General features: G+C 47.1%; 3 protein-coding genes across 6 annotated transcripts in view; 2 read left to right on the top strand and 1 right to left on the bottom strand.

Moving 5' to 3' along the window:
- Positions 1 to 7,583, bottom strand: part of EFCC1 (EF-hand and coiled-coil domain containing 1) — a 51,283-nt gene extending 43,700 nt beyond the window's left edge. For all 4 annotated transcript variants that reach the window (XM_061357826.1, XM_061357828.1, XM_061357829.1 and 1 more), the window contains exons 1-2: positions 6,896 to 7,583; positions 5,085 to 5,491 (exon numbers count right to left, since the gene is read on the bottom strand). In XM_061357826.1, the coding sequence (XP_061213810.1) occupies positions 5,085 to 5,491; positions 6,896 to 7,582 (1,094 nt within the window). In that variant the 5' untranslated portion in view covers position 7,583. The remainder of the gene's footprint in view (positions 1 to 5,084; positions 5,492 to 6,895) is intronic.
- The window catches only part of HDAC11 (histone deacetylase 11), a 656,323-nt gene that overhangs the window by 52,840 nt on the left and 591,134 nt on the right, over positions 1 to 12,349 (top strand). The gene's annotated exons all lie outside the window — the stretch shown is intronic.
- The window catches only part of CFAP92 (cilia and flagella associated protein 92 (putative)), a 31,232-nt gene continuing 30,608 nt past the window's right edge, over positions 11,726 to 12,349 (top strand). The window contains exon 1 of the mRNA XM_061357756.1: positions 11,726 to 11,824. Within this exon, the coding sequence (XP_061213740.1) occupies positions 11,726 to 11,824 (99 nt within the window). The remainder of the gene's footprint in view (positions 11,825 to 12,349) is intronic.

Genomic DNA, 12,349 nt, shown 5'->3' with positions numbered 1-12,349 from the left:
CCTTTCTGTGAAATCAAGATGTTCCTTTAAAGTGTTTCAAATGAGTAGTAATCTGATTTATTTGCTCAGCTTACGATTCTTCTATGGCTAGAGACACACCAGCAGTCTGAAGTCCATATGATGGGAACATATTCACCTGCTGCTGTTAGTATCCTGAAAACCTTAAAAGCTCTGTGTTTTTTTGGCAATATTTCTCTGCAATATGTAACACTTTACAGTCTTAAGCAGAAGAAAATACAAGCAGAATTAGAAAATAAAATTACATCAGTCCATCTGGAACAACATGCTTGAGTGCTTTTACAGATGAGGCTCTGCAAAGTACTTTAACTTGGGTGAGCTCAGTCCCCTGCCTGTCACCACTGGGACTGACCCTGCCTGGCCTTGCTCGTGTCCAAGGATGTGCTTACGGTCTGTTTTTCTATCCAGTCCCTCGTGCAGTCCAGCACATAAACACCCAGAGTCTGCATGCAAATCCTGAAACACATACCCTCTGAAATACACTGTCAAGGTGCACTTCACCTCACAACCAGTTGGTATTGATGACAGTAGCCAAGCAGAAAGTTGTCCACATTTCCTTTATTTAATGTCTAATTCTTAAATAGAAGAACAGCTCTAGAACACCTATAAACCACACACCATCATTCAGCTTGGAAATAACCTCCTATATACACCTTCTTTTGTGGAGCAGTGTTTCTTTCCTAGGGCTTTTCTCTCTTCATTAACAGAGCCGATTCTGTACCAGTTAGGAATATTTCCATATTCCTCTCCTGCTCTTAGATAATTGATCTGGATCTTTCTGGTTCATCTTGTTCTATTTTACAGAGTAAATGATAATCTGATAAATTACCGAAAAGATCAGGACACTGGCTCCTAGAAGAAAAGACAAATTGAGCTACTTCTGATACAAGACAACCTAAAACATAAAGATTAACACTGGTGATTTTAGGAAAGAAAGATAGATATGGAGGAAATTATGCTCAAGAGCTCCATGTTTATAAGAAAATATGGGGGGATGAAATAAGCCTCCCTGTATTCCCTGCACAAAGGATTCCTCCTCATTAACACATATAAATGCTGATGGATAATTAAGTAATTTGGGAGACAGACCATGCATATGGGAAGCAGTTATGTTATTTTATGACCCCTTCCACTGACCTATGTAATTACTGTGCTGCTGGCTAACACGGTAACATAAATCCTCTGTGAACATCTCTTTTATGAAGTCTATTTCAATTCTGAATGACCTTTTCATTTCTTAAACTGGGATCCAAACAAGATTGTTAAATTCTGTTAAATTCCCACCAATTTTATTAAGGAGAAAATCCATAATCAATTTCTAAGCTACCTACAGTGTAGTATAGGAGATGGAGCCAACTTACATACAGCAAGAACAATTCATGTCAAACCAATCTAATTTCCTTTTCTGACATGGAAGATGGCTGAATGGATCAAAAGAAACAGTAGATGTGATGTTTTTCTTGTGGTAACATTTTCAGATGTGGCATTCTTATAAACAGTACTTACAGGACTATATCAGAATACATGGATGGTGTCACCTTGGGCTGGAGCAAAATTTCCTGGGAAAAGGGGAGTTTAGGGAATAGCTGTTAATGATTTGCTCTGGGATAAAAAGAGTGGATCAAGTGGAGGTCACCAGAATCTGACCTGGGGCCTAGCCAGTATTTTCATGTAGGCTTCCAGTGTTTGAAAGAGAAATGGGAACTGACCCCAGGCAATTTGGAGGCTTGTCCCAGTATCATCCTGAGAAACTGAAAGCGTAATCCAAAACCGGAAAAGCTGAGATTCAGCCATAAAAAATGAGAAGTCCTACACCTGGGAGAAGGAAATCAAGTGCACCAGTGCAAAACAAGAAGCCTCTGGGCAACGCTGCATTTGAAAATGGGGCTTGTATAACTTCCTAAACTCTTCCATACACTGACACTTGTGAACCACACATTTTTGTATGACAAACATTCAGTTTCTCATAAAGTCTTTCTCCTCTGAAATGACTACAACTCATGCTAACTCATGCTTTTCTATAAGGAATTTCTCAACGTTTACCATTGAAGTGTCTCAGCTGACTCATTAAACAGGGATTGAAAAACAAAAGATGGTACAAACTTCTAATGGTGGAGAAAGGGGACAAACCCTTGACCCCTGCACCCAGTGCAGAAGGATAGGATGTGCCCTGAAGACAAGAAGTGTCTAGAACCTATTAGGTCAGCTGGGAACCGACAATGTGATAGGGACATTTCAAACCCAGAGACAGGAACCAGGGTACCCTGAAAGAGTTCATGGTGAAGTCACACAAATTTCAGTTAGCAAAATGTACCACAGATAGTGACAGCAACTTTTGGCATTAAATTTGCAAGAATCTGAGCCCGTGGGCAGAGAAGGCAATTGTAATTAGGTACCCCAAGTTAGGAAAACATTTCATCACTTGCAGCACTTAAACACTTTCCGGAATAGATGGAAACTGTGTTGTTTCTTGAGCTAGGGGTTATAATTTAAGATCGCTGCTGTGATTCCAGGTCTAAATGATAGCAAGATGAAGGTCTACACGGATTTAGATGCATAAAGAGCTTTGAAAGCTCAAACCTAAAAGAAATAATTTTCTTTGTAAGTATGAAAGTATAGATAGGAACAGTATATAAAGCTCACAGACCGCTCTCATTCTTGAATGTGATCCTCTCTGGAAGAAACCAGACTTTAGCTGGAGCAAAACAGTGGCATACCAAGCCAGTTAAGGTCAGTTCTCAGGAGCCATTCCTGCAGTCTTAAATGCTTTCTGCAGTATACTCAAGTGCCAACCCCCTTATCTCCACTGCTACCTTGCAGCATTAGTTCTTCTGCCAAACTTACATCCTGCTTACCTGCTCACAAATGTTTTGTGGTCATTGGAGATGGAGCAGAACACTGGAGTATTAACCGCAATGCACTCTGACTTTAATAACATCACAAGTAACACATGTGCCAACTGACTGTCTGGGGAGTCGGTGGGATACAGCAACTGTCCCTCCATCCCTACGCTCTGGCCAACTCAACATGCACTCCTACCACCTCACCCACACCATGCTTGTGGGTTTGAGGCTTGCGTACAACTGGAGATGATTCTCTATGAACAGAAGGAGTTCCTGCCATCTGTAGTGTGAGTGTAGGCAAGTGAGAGGGACAAGCTACGATGCCAATGGCTGCCTAAGGTACAGATAGCCATGCAAGCGTCCAGCTCTTCCATCACAGAGCTCAACTCACTGCTGAACTGTTTTCTGCCAGTTTGGGCATCTCTGTGCCACACTTACAGAATTATGATATTCCACATGCTGTGGAACTGTGGAATACGACCCCAGCCATGCAAGTCACAATCATCACTAAGCAGCTCTGCTGTTAAACAAGCATGTTTAAGCCCTGAGCTATAACCCATGGACAGGGAGACAGCAGGGGTTTGTGACTAACACAGAACCAAGACCCATTAAAGGGTCTTGCACATGGAAGCTGGCCTGGTCCTGTGCTAAATGTGCTGCAGGGCTGAAAAAGGGGAGTAGTTTCCAAATGGTCATTCCAGTGCCATTCCTGAGCCTTACACCCACTTTAAATTAGCATGCATTTTTAAAACCAATAGTATGGAAGAAGATACTCCTACAAAGAACATATAATGTACATCTTACACTATCTGTTTTGATGCAACCCATAAAAGTTCCTGCTCTGCAAGGTCCAGCTGACATTTCTTATTACCATTAACTAATTCAGCTCTACCTGTTCAAAGCTAGTGCTTTTATGCTTCATCATTCTTTGGAAAAGCAATTCTGCAGGACAAGAACTCATGTTAAGCTTTTGGTGCTCATCCTAGGGAGAACTTCAGAGACCAGACAAGTAGTGCGATCTCTCTCAGTACTGAGAGCTGTGTCATTCACCCAGACCTCTATAAATGACAGTCCTCTTGGACATTATGTGCCCTTGTGGTGTTTCTAAAATCCTACAGATGTTTAAATGAAGGCTTTTACCTCCTGCAATCACAAGTATTAACATACACAACACTGACACAAAGACACTGGATAAAGTGGTTATTTTTAGCACTTCCTCACGTCATAAAGCAGTACAATAGCCATGATGCTACAAATAACTCACTAGGAACTCTTCTGAGAAGCAAACAGAGGAAGTATAAGTTTAGGAAGAGACAAGGAGATCAGAGTAGACAATGTATTAAAATACCAGGTTTAGTACAGTAAGGAAAAAATGTGTAACTATTAGCTTTACTTTGGGTCAGTAAAGGTATAACCAAGATTTTATTCCATGGGTCAATTTGAAACTTGGGCAGAAATGCCTGGCACTTGCTAACCATCAGTGAGTCCAAGTCTGGTCTGAGATACAACTCTACAAAAGCAGTGAACTCTTAAATTTGTAAGCAACTTCCTGACTTTTGGAAAGACATTTATTTATACTATCACAGAAGCGGGCATAGTTGGATGATGCATTTTTTGCTTGAGACTTCTCTTACATGATTGTGTGGTTTCAGGAAAGTGTTTTAGCTTTTGCCTTGTGGAATATGACATATTCTGTTGGTGAAAAAGCAATAAAGTTGCGGCAGAGTTTAACACTGCTGGGCACAAGCCAGCCCTGTGGGTTTTCCTCCACTTTGTAGGACGAATTGAAGAGGTTTAGTAAGAAGTGGAGGGTCAACCACCTGATTACAGCTGGCTTTGTACGTGTGCCCCAACTGCCAGGGAATGACTGGGCTGCTTAGATAAGGTGAGAAAATATGTGCATGGAAATGGTTTCTGAAGGGCTGTCAGCAGTTTCTTCAGAGGCTTTCATGAATCATTACTACGTTGAGTCCTAGTGCTGTGTGTTTGAGGAGTAACTTCACCTCTGTGTAGATCAGCATCCTTATTTTGATCTACCTTCCACTAGAACAGCCCAATTCTGTTATGGATCCCTATCAAGAAAAGTAGCTTCTAATTCCTCTCTGGCTCCATTTTACATGTATTTGGCAACATTTAATAAGCTACAACGGGTGATTTTCATGGTAACTTGGTAATTTCCAATACTGCAATTTTATAGGCATTTTTTGACGGACTCAGCCTTACCTGTAGTGCTGCAGTTCTGATTCCAGCTGCTGGATGTATACTTGGAGATGTGGCACTTCGTTGGCTTTCACTTCCAGCTCCTTCACTTTGCCAAGACTGTTACGGACGGCATGTCTAGCCTCTTCCACCTTCTTCCTCATTTCTGCTTGTTCCCTCTTCAGGTTACGGTTGCAGTCCTCCAGATTGACCAGAGCTTCCTGAGAGCTCTTCAGCTCTCTTTCCAGCTCCTGATTGAACCTAATTGCTTCTTCTATCTGCCCGTCCCTGGAGCTCCGTATGAGTTCCACTTCTTTCAGTACGCTTTGAAGGCACTTGGTCTGGGACTGGTTCTGCGTTAACGGTCTCTTGCACCCTACAAAACAGGTCCCCTCTTCCTTATGGTTAGCGTGGCTCTTCCGCAGTCCTACCTGTAATAACAGGAGCAGAAAGCAGGGGGAAGTTAATGTGTTCTAAAGCATCATATTAATCAAGACTGAAAATGGCTGGATTGTGTTTTGTTGTTTGCTTTGGTTTTTCTTTAATGACAAAGAGTTGATCAGCAACTGATGAGCTACTTTGTGAAATACAGAGACAAGGAAACAGTCTCTGGACATTAGTTTTTAAATATGTATCTATATGTTCCATTTTAAACCTACTCCTAAAGTGGAAAATGAGGTTATTGCACACGTTTCTGTCTAGCTTTAGTGCCATTACTGTAGTCTGTCCTCAAAAGGCAAGTAATACCGTGCAAAAAGTACTTCCCCTTATGATTCTGAAGTTGTGTTGAGTAGAGCTGAGCACAGAGCAGCTCGTGGTGACCTCAAGCTCTCATCTTTGTCCTTCTCATTCTTTCTGGGTTCTTTGGTGACTTCGTGTTCACTTCTGCCCTCCTTTCACTTTTCACATGAAAGGGGTAAACTGGCTTTCACCTGCTGTGCTGGGCATTGCAGAGATGGACAGCAGCTAATGCAAACGGCACAGAACTCTGTGTGGGTTGTGCTGGTATAAAATCTACCCTGATGCCAACCATGTCTGTGCTACGTCATGACAGAGTAATTCAACTGCTATTAAGTATGTATATGTTCACGTTTCACTATGTATGTGTTTCACTTCAGCTGATACAACAGAAACAATGAGTGGGGCCTTGCAGAGAAGCCACAGACTGTTCATCAGGCCATGTGCAGAGCTGGCTCCAGCTCTGAGCTCCCATGACCACACTGAAGAAAACACACCTCCCATGTTCCTGAGACAAAGCTCTGGGGTGCTTGTGAATGAGCTATTGCATGTCTTTATGGAGGTAAGAATCCAGAAGTTCCTTTTTACTTCGGGAAAAAGCCCACAGCGGTGCGTAACTGGTGTATAAGTGACTGCATATGCAATAGGAAAAGCAGCATTATAGACCTAGGTCTGTTAAACTGAGGTCTTCTGCAATTTTAGTAGGGTGGTTCTCAGCACATCCCTTAAATATACATTTAAGGATATACATATACATATTTATAACTATATTTAGGCCAGGTTGGACACAGGTGCTCAGAGCAAGCTGCTCTAGTGGAAGCTGTCCCTGCCCGTGGTAGGGGGTTGGAACTGGATGATTTTCAAGGTCCCTTCCAACCCAAACCAGTCTGTGATTCTGTGGTATTTAAGGGATATACACACACCGCTGGTGGAATCACAGCGGTCTCCTTGAAGCCTCTCTGTGACCAAACTCTGCTAAGAAGTTAATGCCGAGGACGAGAGGGCCACCCCGGTCTGTGCCGTACCCCTCTTACAGCCGACCTATGCTGCGGGCGCAGCACCTCTCCAAGCTGCAGCCGGGGGTCACCGCTGCTCACCTGCAGGGCCAGGCACCGGGCGTCGCTGCTCTGCAGGGCGGCCCGCATGTCCTCCACCAGCTCCCGCAGGCTCCCGTTCTCCTCCTCCAGCTTGGCGATGCGGTCCTCGGCCTGCTCCAGCGCCACGATCTCCTCGTAGCACTCCCGCGAGCAGGGCCCCGCGGGCCGCCGCTCCGCTGCCCCCCCGCCGCCGGGCCGGGCCGGTGCTGCGGGCCCGGGCGGGTCCCTGAGGCGGCGGCGGCGGCGGGGGCTGCGCAGCCGGATCTGGGTCTCGATGTGCTCGCTCTCCCGGCCCAGCGGCAGGCGCGGCACGGAGCGGCGCGGGCAGCCCGCCTTGGTGCTGAAGTAGCCGCAGAGGCGGGCGTGGAACTGGCGGAAGGTGAGCTCGGCGGAGAGGCCCTCCCACAGCCCCGCGCACTCCTCGGGGTCGGCCGCCGCCTCCGCCGCCTCCTCCAGCCCCAGCACCTGGCACAGCGTGCGGAAGTCCTCTCCGGGAATCCGGCCGGCCCCGGCGCAGTCCAGGTGGTGGAAGATCTCCTGCAGGTACTGGTCCAGCCCGGTGGCCAGCACCACGATCTCGTTCTCCACGCCGCGGTCCAGCCCGTAGTGGTAGGCCAGGGCGCTCACCAGCCACTGCGTGCGCCGCGCCGGCCGCCCGTACGGGTCCCAGCCCTCGGGCGGCTCCATCGCTCCCCGCCGGACCCCCCGAGCCGAGCCCAGCCGAGCCGAGCCGCTCCGCCGCCACCTCCCGCAGGGCCGGGGAACCCCGCCCCGCTGCTCGGCCCCGGGGCGGGCCGGGCCGTGTCCCGGACCCGGAGCGCGGGGGCTGCCGCCGCCGCCGCCCCAGCACAGGGGTCTCGTCCCGCCCGCCGTTTCCCGAGGCGGAGCTTTGGGCTGCCCCTGCGGAGGGGCCGCTTTCGGCGGCGGGGGCTGCCGGCCCTGCGGGGCTCGGCGGGGCAGCGGGCAGGTGGCAGCTCCCCTTTGTCTGCCAGGAAAGGGGCTTCAAACTTCTTCACCCGTTATTGGTGGCTCCTTTTTAACGTGAGCAAACCGGCAGCATCGGTTTGACGGGCAACGCTGTGAGCGAGGGAGTGGTGGCACTAAGTTAATGAAGCTAACGGGCTTAAGAGGGGATCGTCTTTCTGTTCGCTCAGGCTTTTCACCCCGTGGGATGTGGTGTCTCTGTGGTTCTGGTGTGCATTTGTTGTCTGTGATACACTGAATATGTGTGTGAAACTGGCTCAAATGGCGGAGTTTTCCAAAGCCCTGATTTTCATAGATTAGTTCGGGTTGGAAAGTACCTTAAGATCATCCAGTTCCAACCCCCCTGCCATGGGCAGGGACACCTCACACTAAACCATACCACCCAAGGCCTTGTCCAGCCTGGTCTTGAACACTGCCAGGGATGGAGCATTCACAACCTCCCTGGGCAACCCATTCCAGTGCCTCACCACCCTAACAGGAAAGAATTTCCTCCTTATATCCAATCTAAACTTCCCCTGTTTAAGTTTTAACCCATTACCCCTTGTCCTATCACTGCAGTCCCTGATGAAGCGTCCCTGCCCAGCATCCCTATGTGCCCCCTTCAGATACTGGAAGGCTGCTCTGAGGTCTCCACTCAGCCTTCTCTTCTCCAGGCTGAACAGCCCCAACTTTCTCAGCCTCTCTTCATACAGGAGGTGCTCCAGTCCCCTGATGATCCTCATGGCCTCCTCTGGACTTGTTCCAACAGTTCCATGTCCTTTTTATGTTGAGGACACCAGAACTGCACACAATGCTCCAGGTGAGGTCTCACAAGAGCAGAGTAGAGGGGCAGGATCACCTCCTTTGACCTGCTGGTCACACTCCTTTTGTCACTATTTGGCCATGCAGGTGGACCTGCACTCTTGAGTGCAGCTGCAGCGATGGAGTGAGCCGCAGGAGCAGGGCTCCTCCTATGGCAGGGATGCACCAGGAGCCAGAGGTGACCATGGCACCAGCTGTGCCCAGGGTCTGAGCAGGGTGTCTGAGCTAGGGTGGTGGTAACAGGCTCTGTTAAACAGCCCCAGACATGCGATGGTGGTGACCCAGGTTTGGAGTCCACCCAGGAAGACCCATCAAGAGCAGATAGGGTGAGAGGCAGGGCTGGTGGAAAGAGTGCTGTGCAGGTCCCACGTCCTCCCTGTAGACTGGGCAAGGACCAGAGATGTGCACCTACAGCAGGTAACCAGACATGGGTCTGCCAGGGACCAAAGTGCTCCACAGGATCAGCCTTCCTATTCCCAAGGGCTGAGTTTTATCCTGGCGATCCTTGTATTTATTGTGTGAAATGGAAGTGTGTTTTGTAACTGTGCAGTTGGCAGGAATATTTTGTCCAGCTCATGGATTTGCTTCATGTTCTTGGGGTGGGGTTTTTGGGTGTATTCTTGTACCTTTAAAGATTGTTTCTTCTGTTTTCCTCTTGTCTGAAGTAACACATAACTTGTAGCTTATATTTTTGAGTGACCTGAGGAGTAACTGGGTGAAGTGGATGTGCATATATTCCTTATTCACTCTTGTAGCTATGTATACCTCTCTAAAATTTGAGCTTGTCTGATAATATTATTAATGTAAGAAGTGGACTCAGGGTCAAAATGTCTTTGTAATGCAGCACCAGAGAGAGACAGGAAAGACAAAACCATAAACCTTGAATGTGTTTAGCAGATGCTGTGTAACTCTGCATCTGTTGTCCACACACACCAAACTGGCTGACCCCAAATGCCAGCTAAAGCATTGAGGCCCTGCAGTCAGACAATGCAATTATTCAAACTTGGCTTGGTCTGGCTAGCTTCAGTTGTAAAAATATTTATCAAGTGGAAAGAATTGATTTAAAGGCTGCCAGAATCTTTACCAGGCTATAAACCTGTCACTGTAAATTGTGCTTTAGCACCTATGGCTTTCAGTTGGCTTTCTTTGTGGTGTCTCTGGCTGGAAGAGAGGCATTGTTGGGCCTCTGTGGAATTCCTTGTTGCCCATCTGCTGGGTTTCTGGTTTGAAAGAGCAAAGGGCAGAAATGGCACTGACAAATCTTTGGCTTTCTGTGTTATGACTGTAACCAGGAAATGAGAATGTAACAATGATGCCAATTCCTGTTCACCAAAGCTCTGTCTCGGCAACAAAGCAGATACTTGTTACCAGCAAAATGTCCCAGACCTTTGGCCATTGGTTTTTGTTTGAGTTTTCAGGAAAAGCCCCTTTGCTGGGCAGTGGGGATTTACATCAGGTTTTCTTGCACAACAGCCACCTGACCCAAGGCGTTCAGACACTGGACAACTGCGAAAACAGTGGGGCCACAGAAACCTGAATGTCACTTCAAGCTCTCTGTGACGAGGGAGTTATGTTGGGTAGAGGTCACCTTCCCTGTTGCAGCCCGAACCTTCCTTCCTTTGGAGGTACAGAAAAGGCTGTCACAGTGTAATGACAACAGCTCTTTTATTTACTCCCAAGTGTAGCAAGATTAAGACTACTCCTGACCCAGACAAGGTTGACCTGTTCCTTGACTTGTTCTCTAAGCCTGCTCAGAGCTGGCAGCATTTTATCAAGTGCTCAAGGACTTTGTCTTTACTGAGTTGTTCCCAGTCCTGGTAGTGCTGTGAAAGTGTCTTGAAGGAGACCCAGCTGTAGAAAGAACTGGTGGGAAAGCAGGACCTGACTGGAATGGCTCTTTCTGCAGTGTTGTGGTAATAGCTGGAAGTTGTATGTATATTAGAATACTGCTTTTGAAATTAGTGAACTGGAGAGTTTTCCTTTAAGATGTTAAAAGGTTCCATGACCAGCCTTTAGCTTGCTTGCCAGCATCATTGTTGGAATGTTTTAAATTGTATGAGGCAGATGTGGGATTAGTTAAGACACATAACATTTATAGATAAAAGTGGCTTGAGCTTAACTGTCCTTACATTGTATTTCATGGTTCATATGTGTCACAGGACCAAGGATCAGTACAGCTCATGTCTGATGTTCCATGACACCCATGGTCTGGTCTCATTTGGTGCAGCGGGTTGTTGGTCACTACACAGAGCCAGCAGTGTGGGACTGTGCAAGATGCTAATCTTGCCACGAAGATCACTTCATTACAGTGAAAACCCCCTATTCCTTGCCAACTTTCAAGGAGAAAAGTGAAAATGGAGTGCTAAGTACCGAAAATCTGTTTTCCAAACTCTTCCCAAAAAAGCCATACCATGATGCTGTCGATCCTTTTAAAATGGTTGTTCCTGAGACAGCTGCTTCCACAAAGAACTTCAGAGAGGGGTTAAAATAATATTAGTGGTGCAGTGCCGTTCTTGGCATGTTCGTGGAGACACTTGCAATGCCGGAAATGTTGGGCATTGTCTTTCTGTCCGCTAGGTCCCATGTGCTGGACAGCCCTGTGTATACAGTGAGACAAAGAAGGAAGAATGTGACTGAACATATCTGGCTGTGGTGTAGCACTGCTCCTGCCTGCAGCATGTTTGTATGGGGTGCTCATACAGATAAGATTTTAGCTGAACACATCCATTCAGCAGGTGGACAATTCTGGCAAACTGGGGAAGAGGCTGTGAAGATCATGGAATCACAGAATAGTTTGGTTTGGAGGGACCTTCAAAGCTCGTCTAGTCCAACCCCCTGTTCAATGAGCAGGGCATCTTCACCTAGATCAGGTTGCTCAGAGCCACATCCAGCCTGGCCTTGAATGTCTCCTGGAAGTCAGCTTTCCTAAAATGCGGGATCCTGACTGTGCTCTTTGCCTGTGCCACCTCCCTCAGGACTGCAGACTCCACCAGTGCATGATCACTGCCTCCAAGCTGGATGTCACTGATCAGCTCACTTGCATCGATGACCAGCTGCGGGTTTAGAAACATGAAGGTGGATATTGGGTGGGTAGAGGAGAGAGGTGCAGTGCCTGATATCAGGAACCTTGGGAAGCTTCTGAACGTAAGGAGAAAGTCTGTGTGAAACAGGAACAGGACCTGGTGTCTGGGGCCTCCCTTGCTGTGGAGCTGAGGGAGACGATGGGGGTTAACAGAAGACCTTACCTCACTGCAGCTCCGGCTTTATCCCAAGTGATATGACTAATTAGATTGTGGTCTTTCTCTTGGCATGAATTATGTGAAGGGAATAAATGACATGTTATGTAGTGTGCAGAGGAAACAGCTGCAGCTCTGAAGAGCCAGGTGTTGTGTTTGACATTTCTTAGCTATTCAGCAGCTGGAACAGTTTGCAGGCTCTTCTGCAGTAAAAGAGAAATCTACAGCTTTCAACCTGGAATTAGTGGTGCTTGGGGGGAAGTGCTTCTTTTTTTTATGAACAAACTGCAGAGTAAATGGATGGGAAAAATTGGAAAGGCACAATGGGATGAGGCCAGACTTCAGTTTGTAGTGCTTCAGTCAGTGTTACTCCTGGTTTTCTGTTTCTCTGGCTGATAAGTTTGGCAGCAGTTCTGGTGCTGGCTGCAGGAAG

Source organism: Neopsephotus bourkii, unplaced genomic scaffold (assembly GCF_033783945.1).
Source record: "Neopsephotus bourkii isolate Nb327-2 ecotype Australia unplaced genomic scaffold, CSIRO-AGI_Nbou_v1 NB_923, whole genome shotgun sequence".
In the NCBI taxonomy this organism is placed as follows: domain Eukaryota; kingdom Metazoa; phylum Chordata; class Aves; order Psittaciformes; family Psittacidae; genus Neopsephotus; species Neopsephotus bourkii.
Note: the sequence above shows the minus strand (reverse complement) of the source record. Positions and strands in the feature narration are given on the sequence as shown.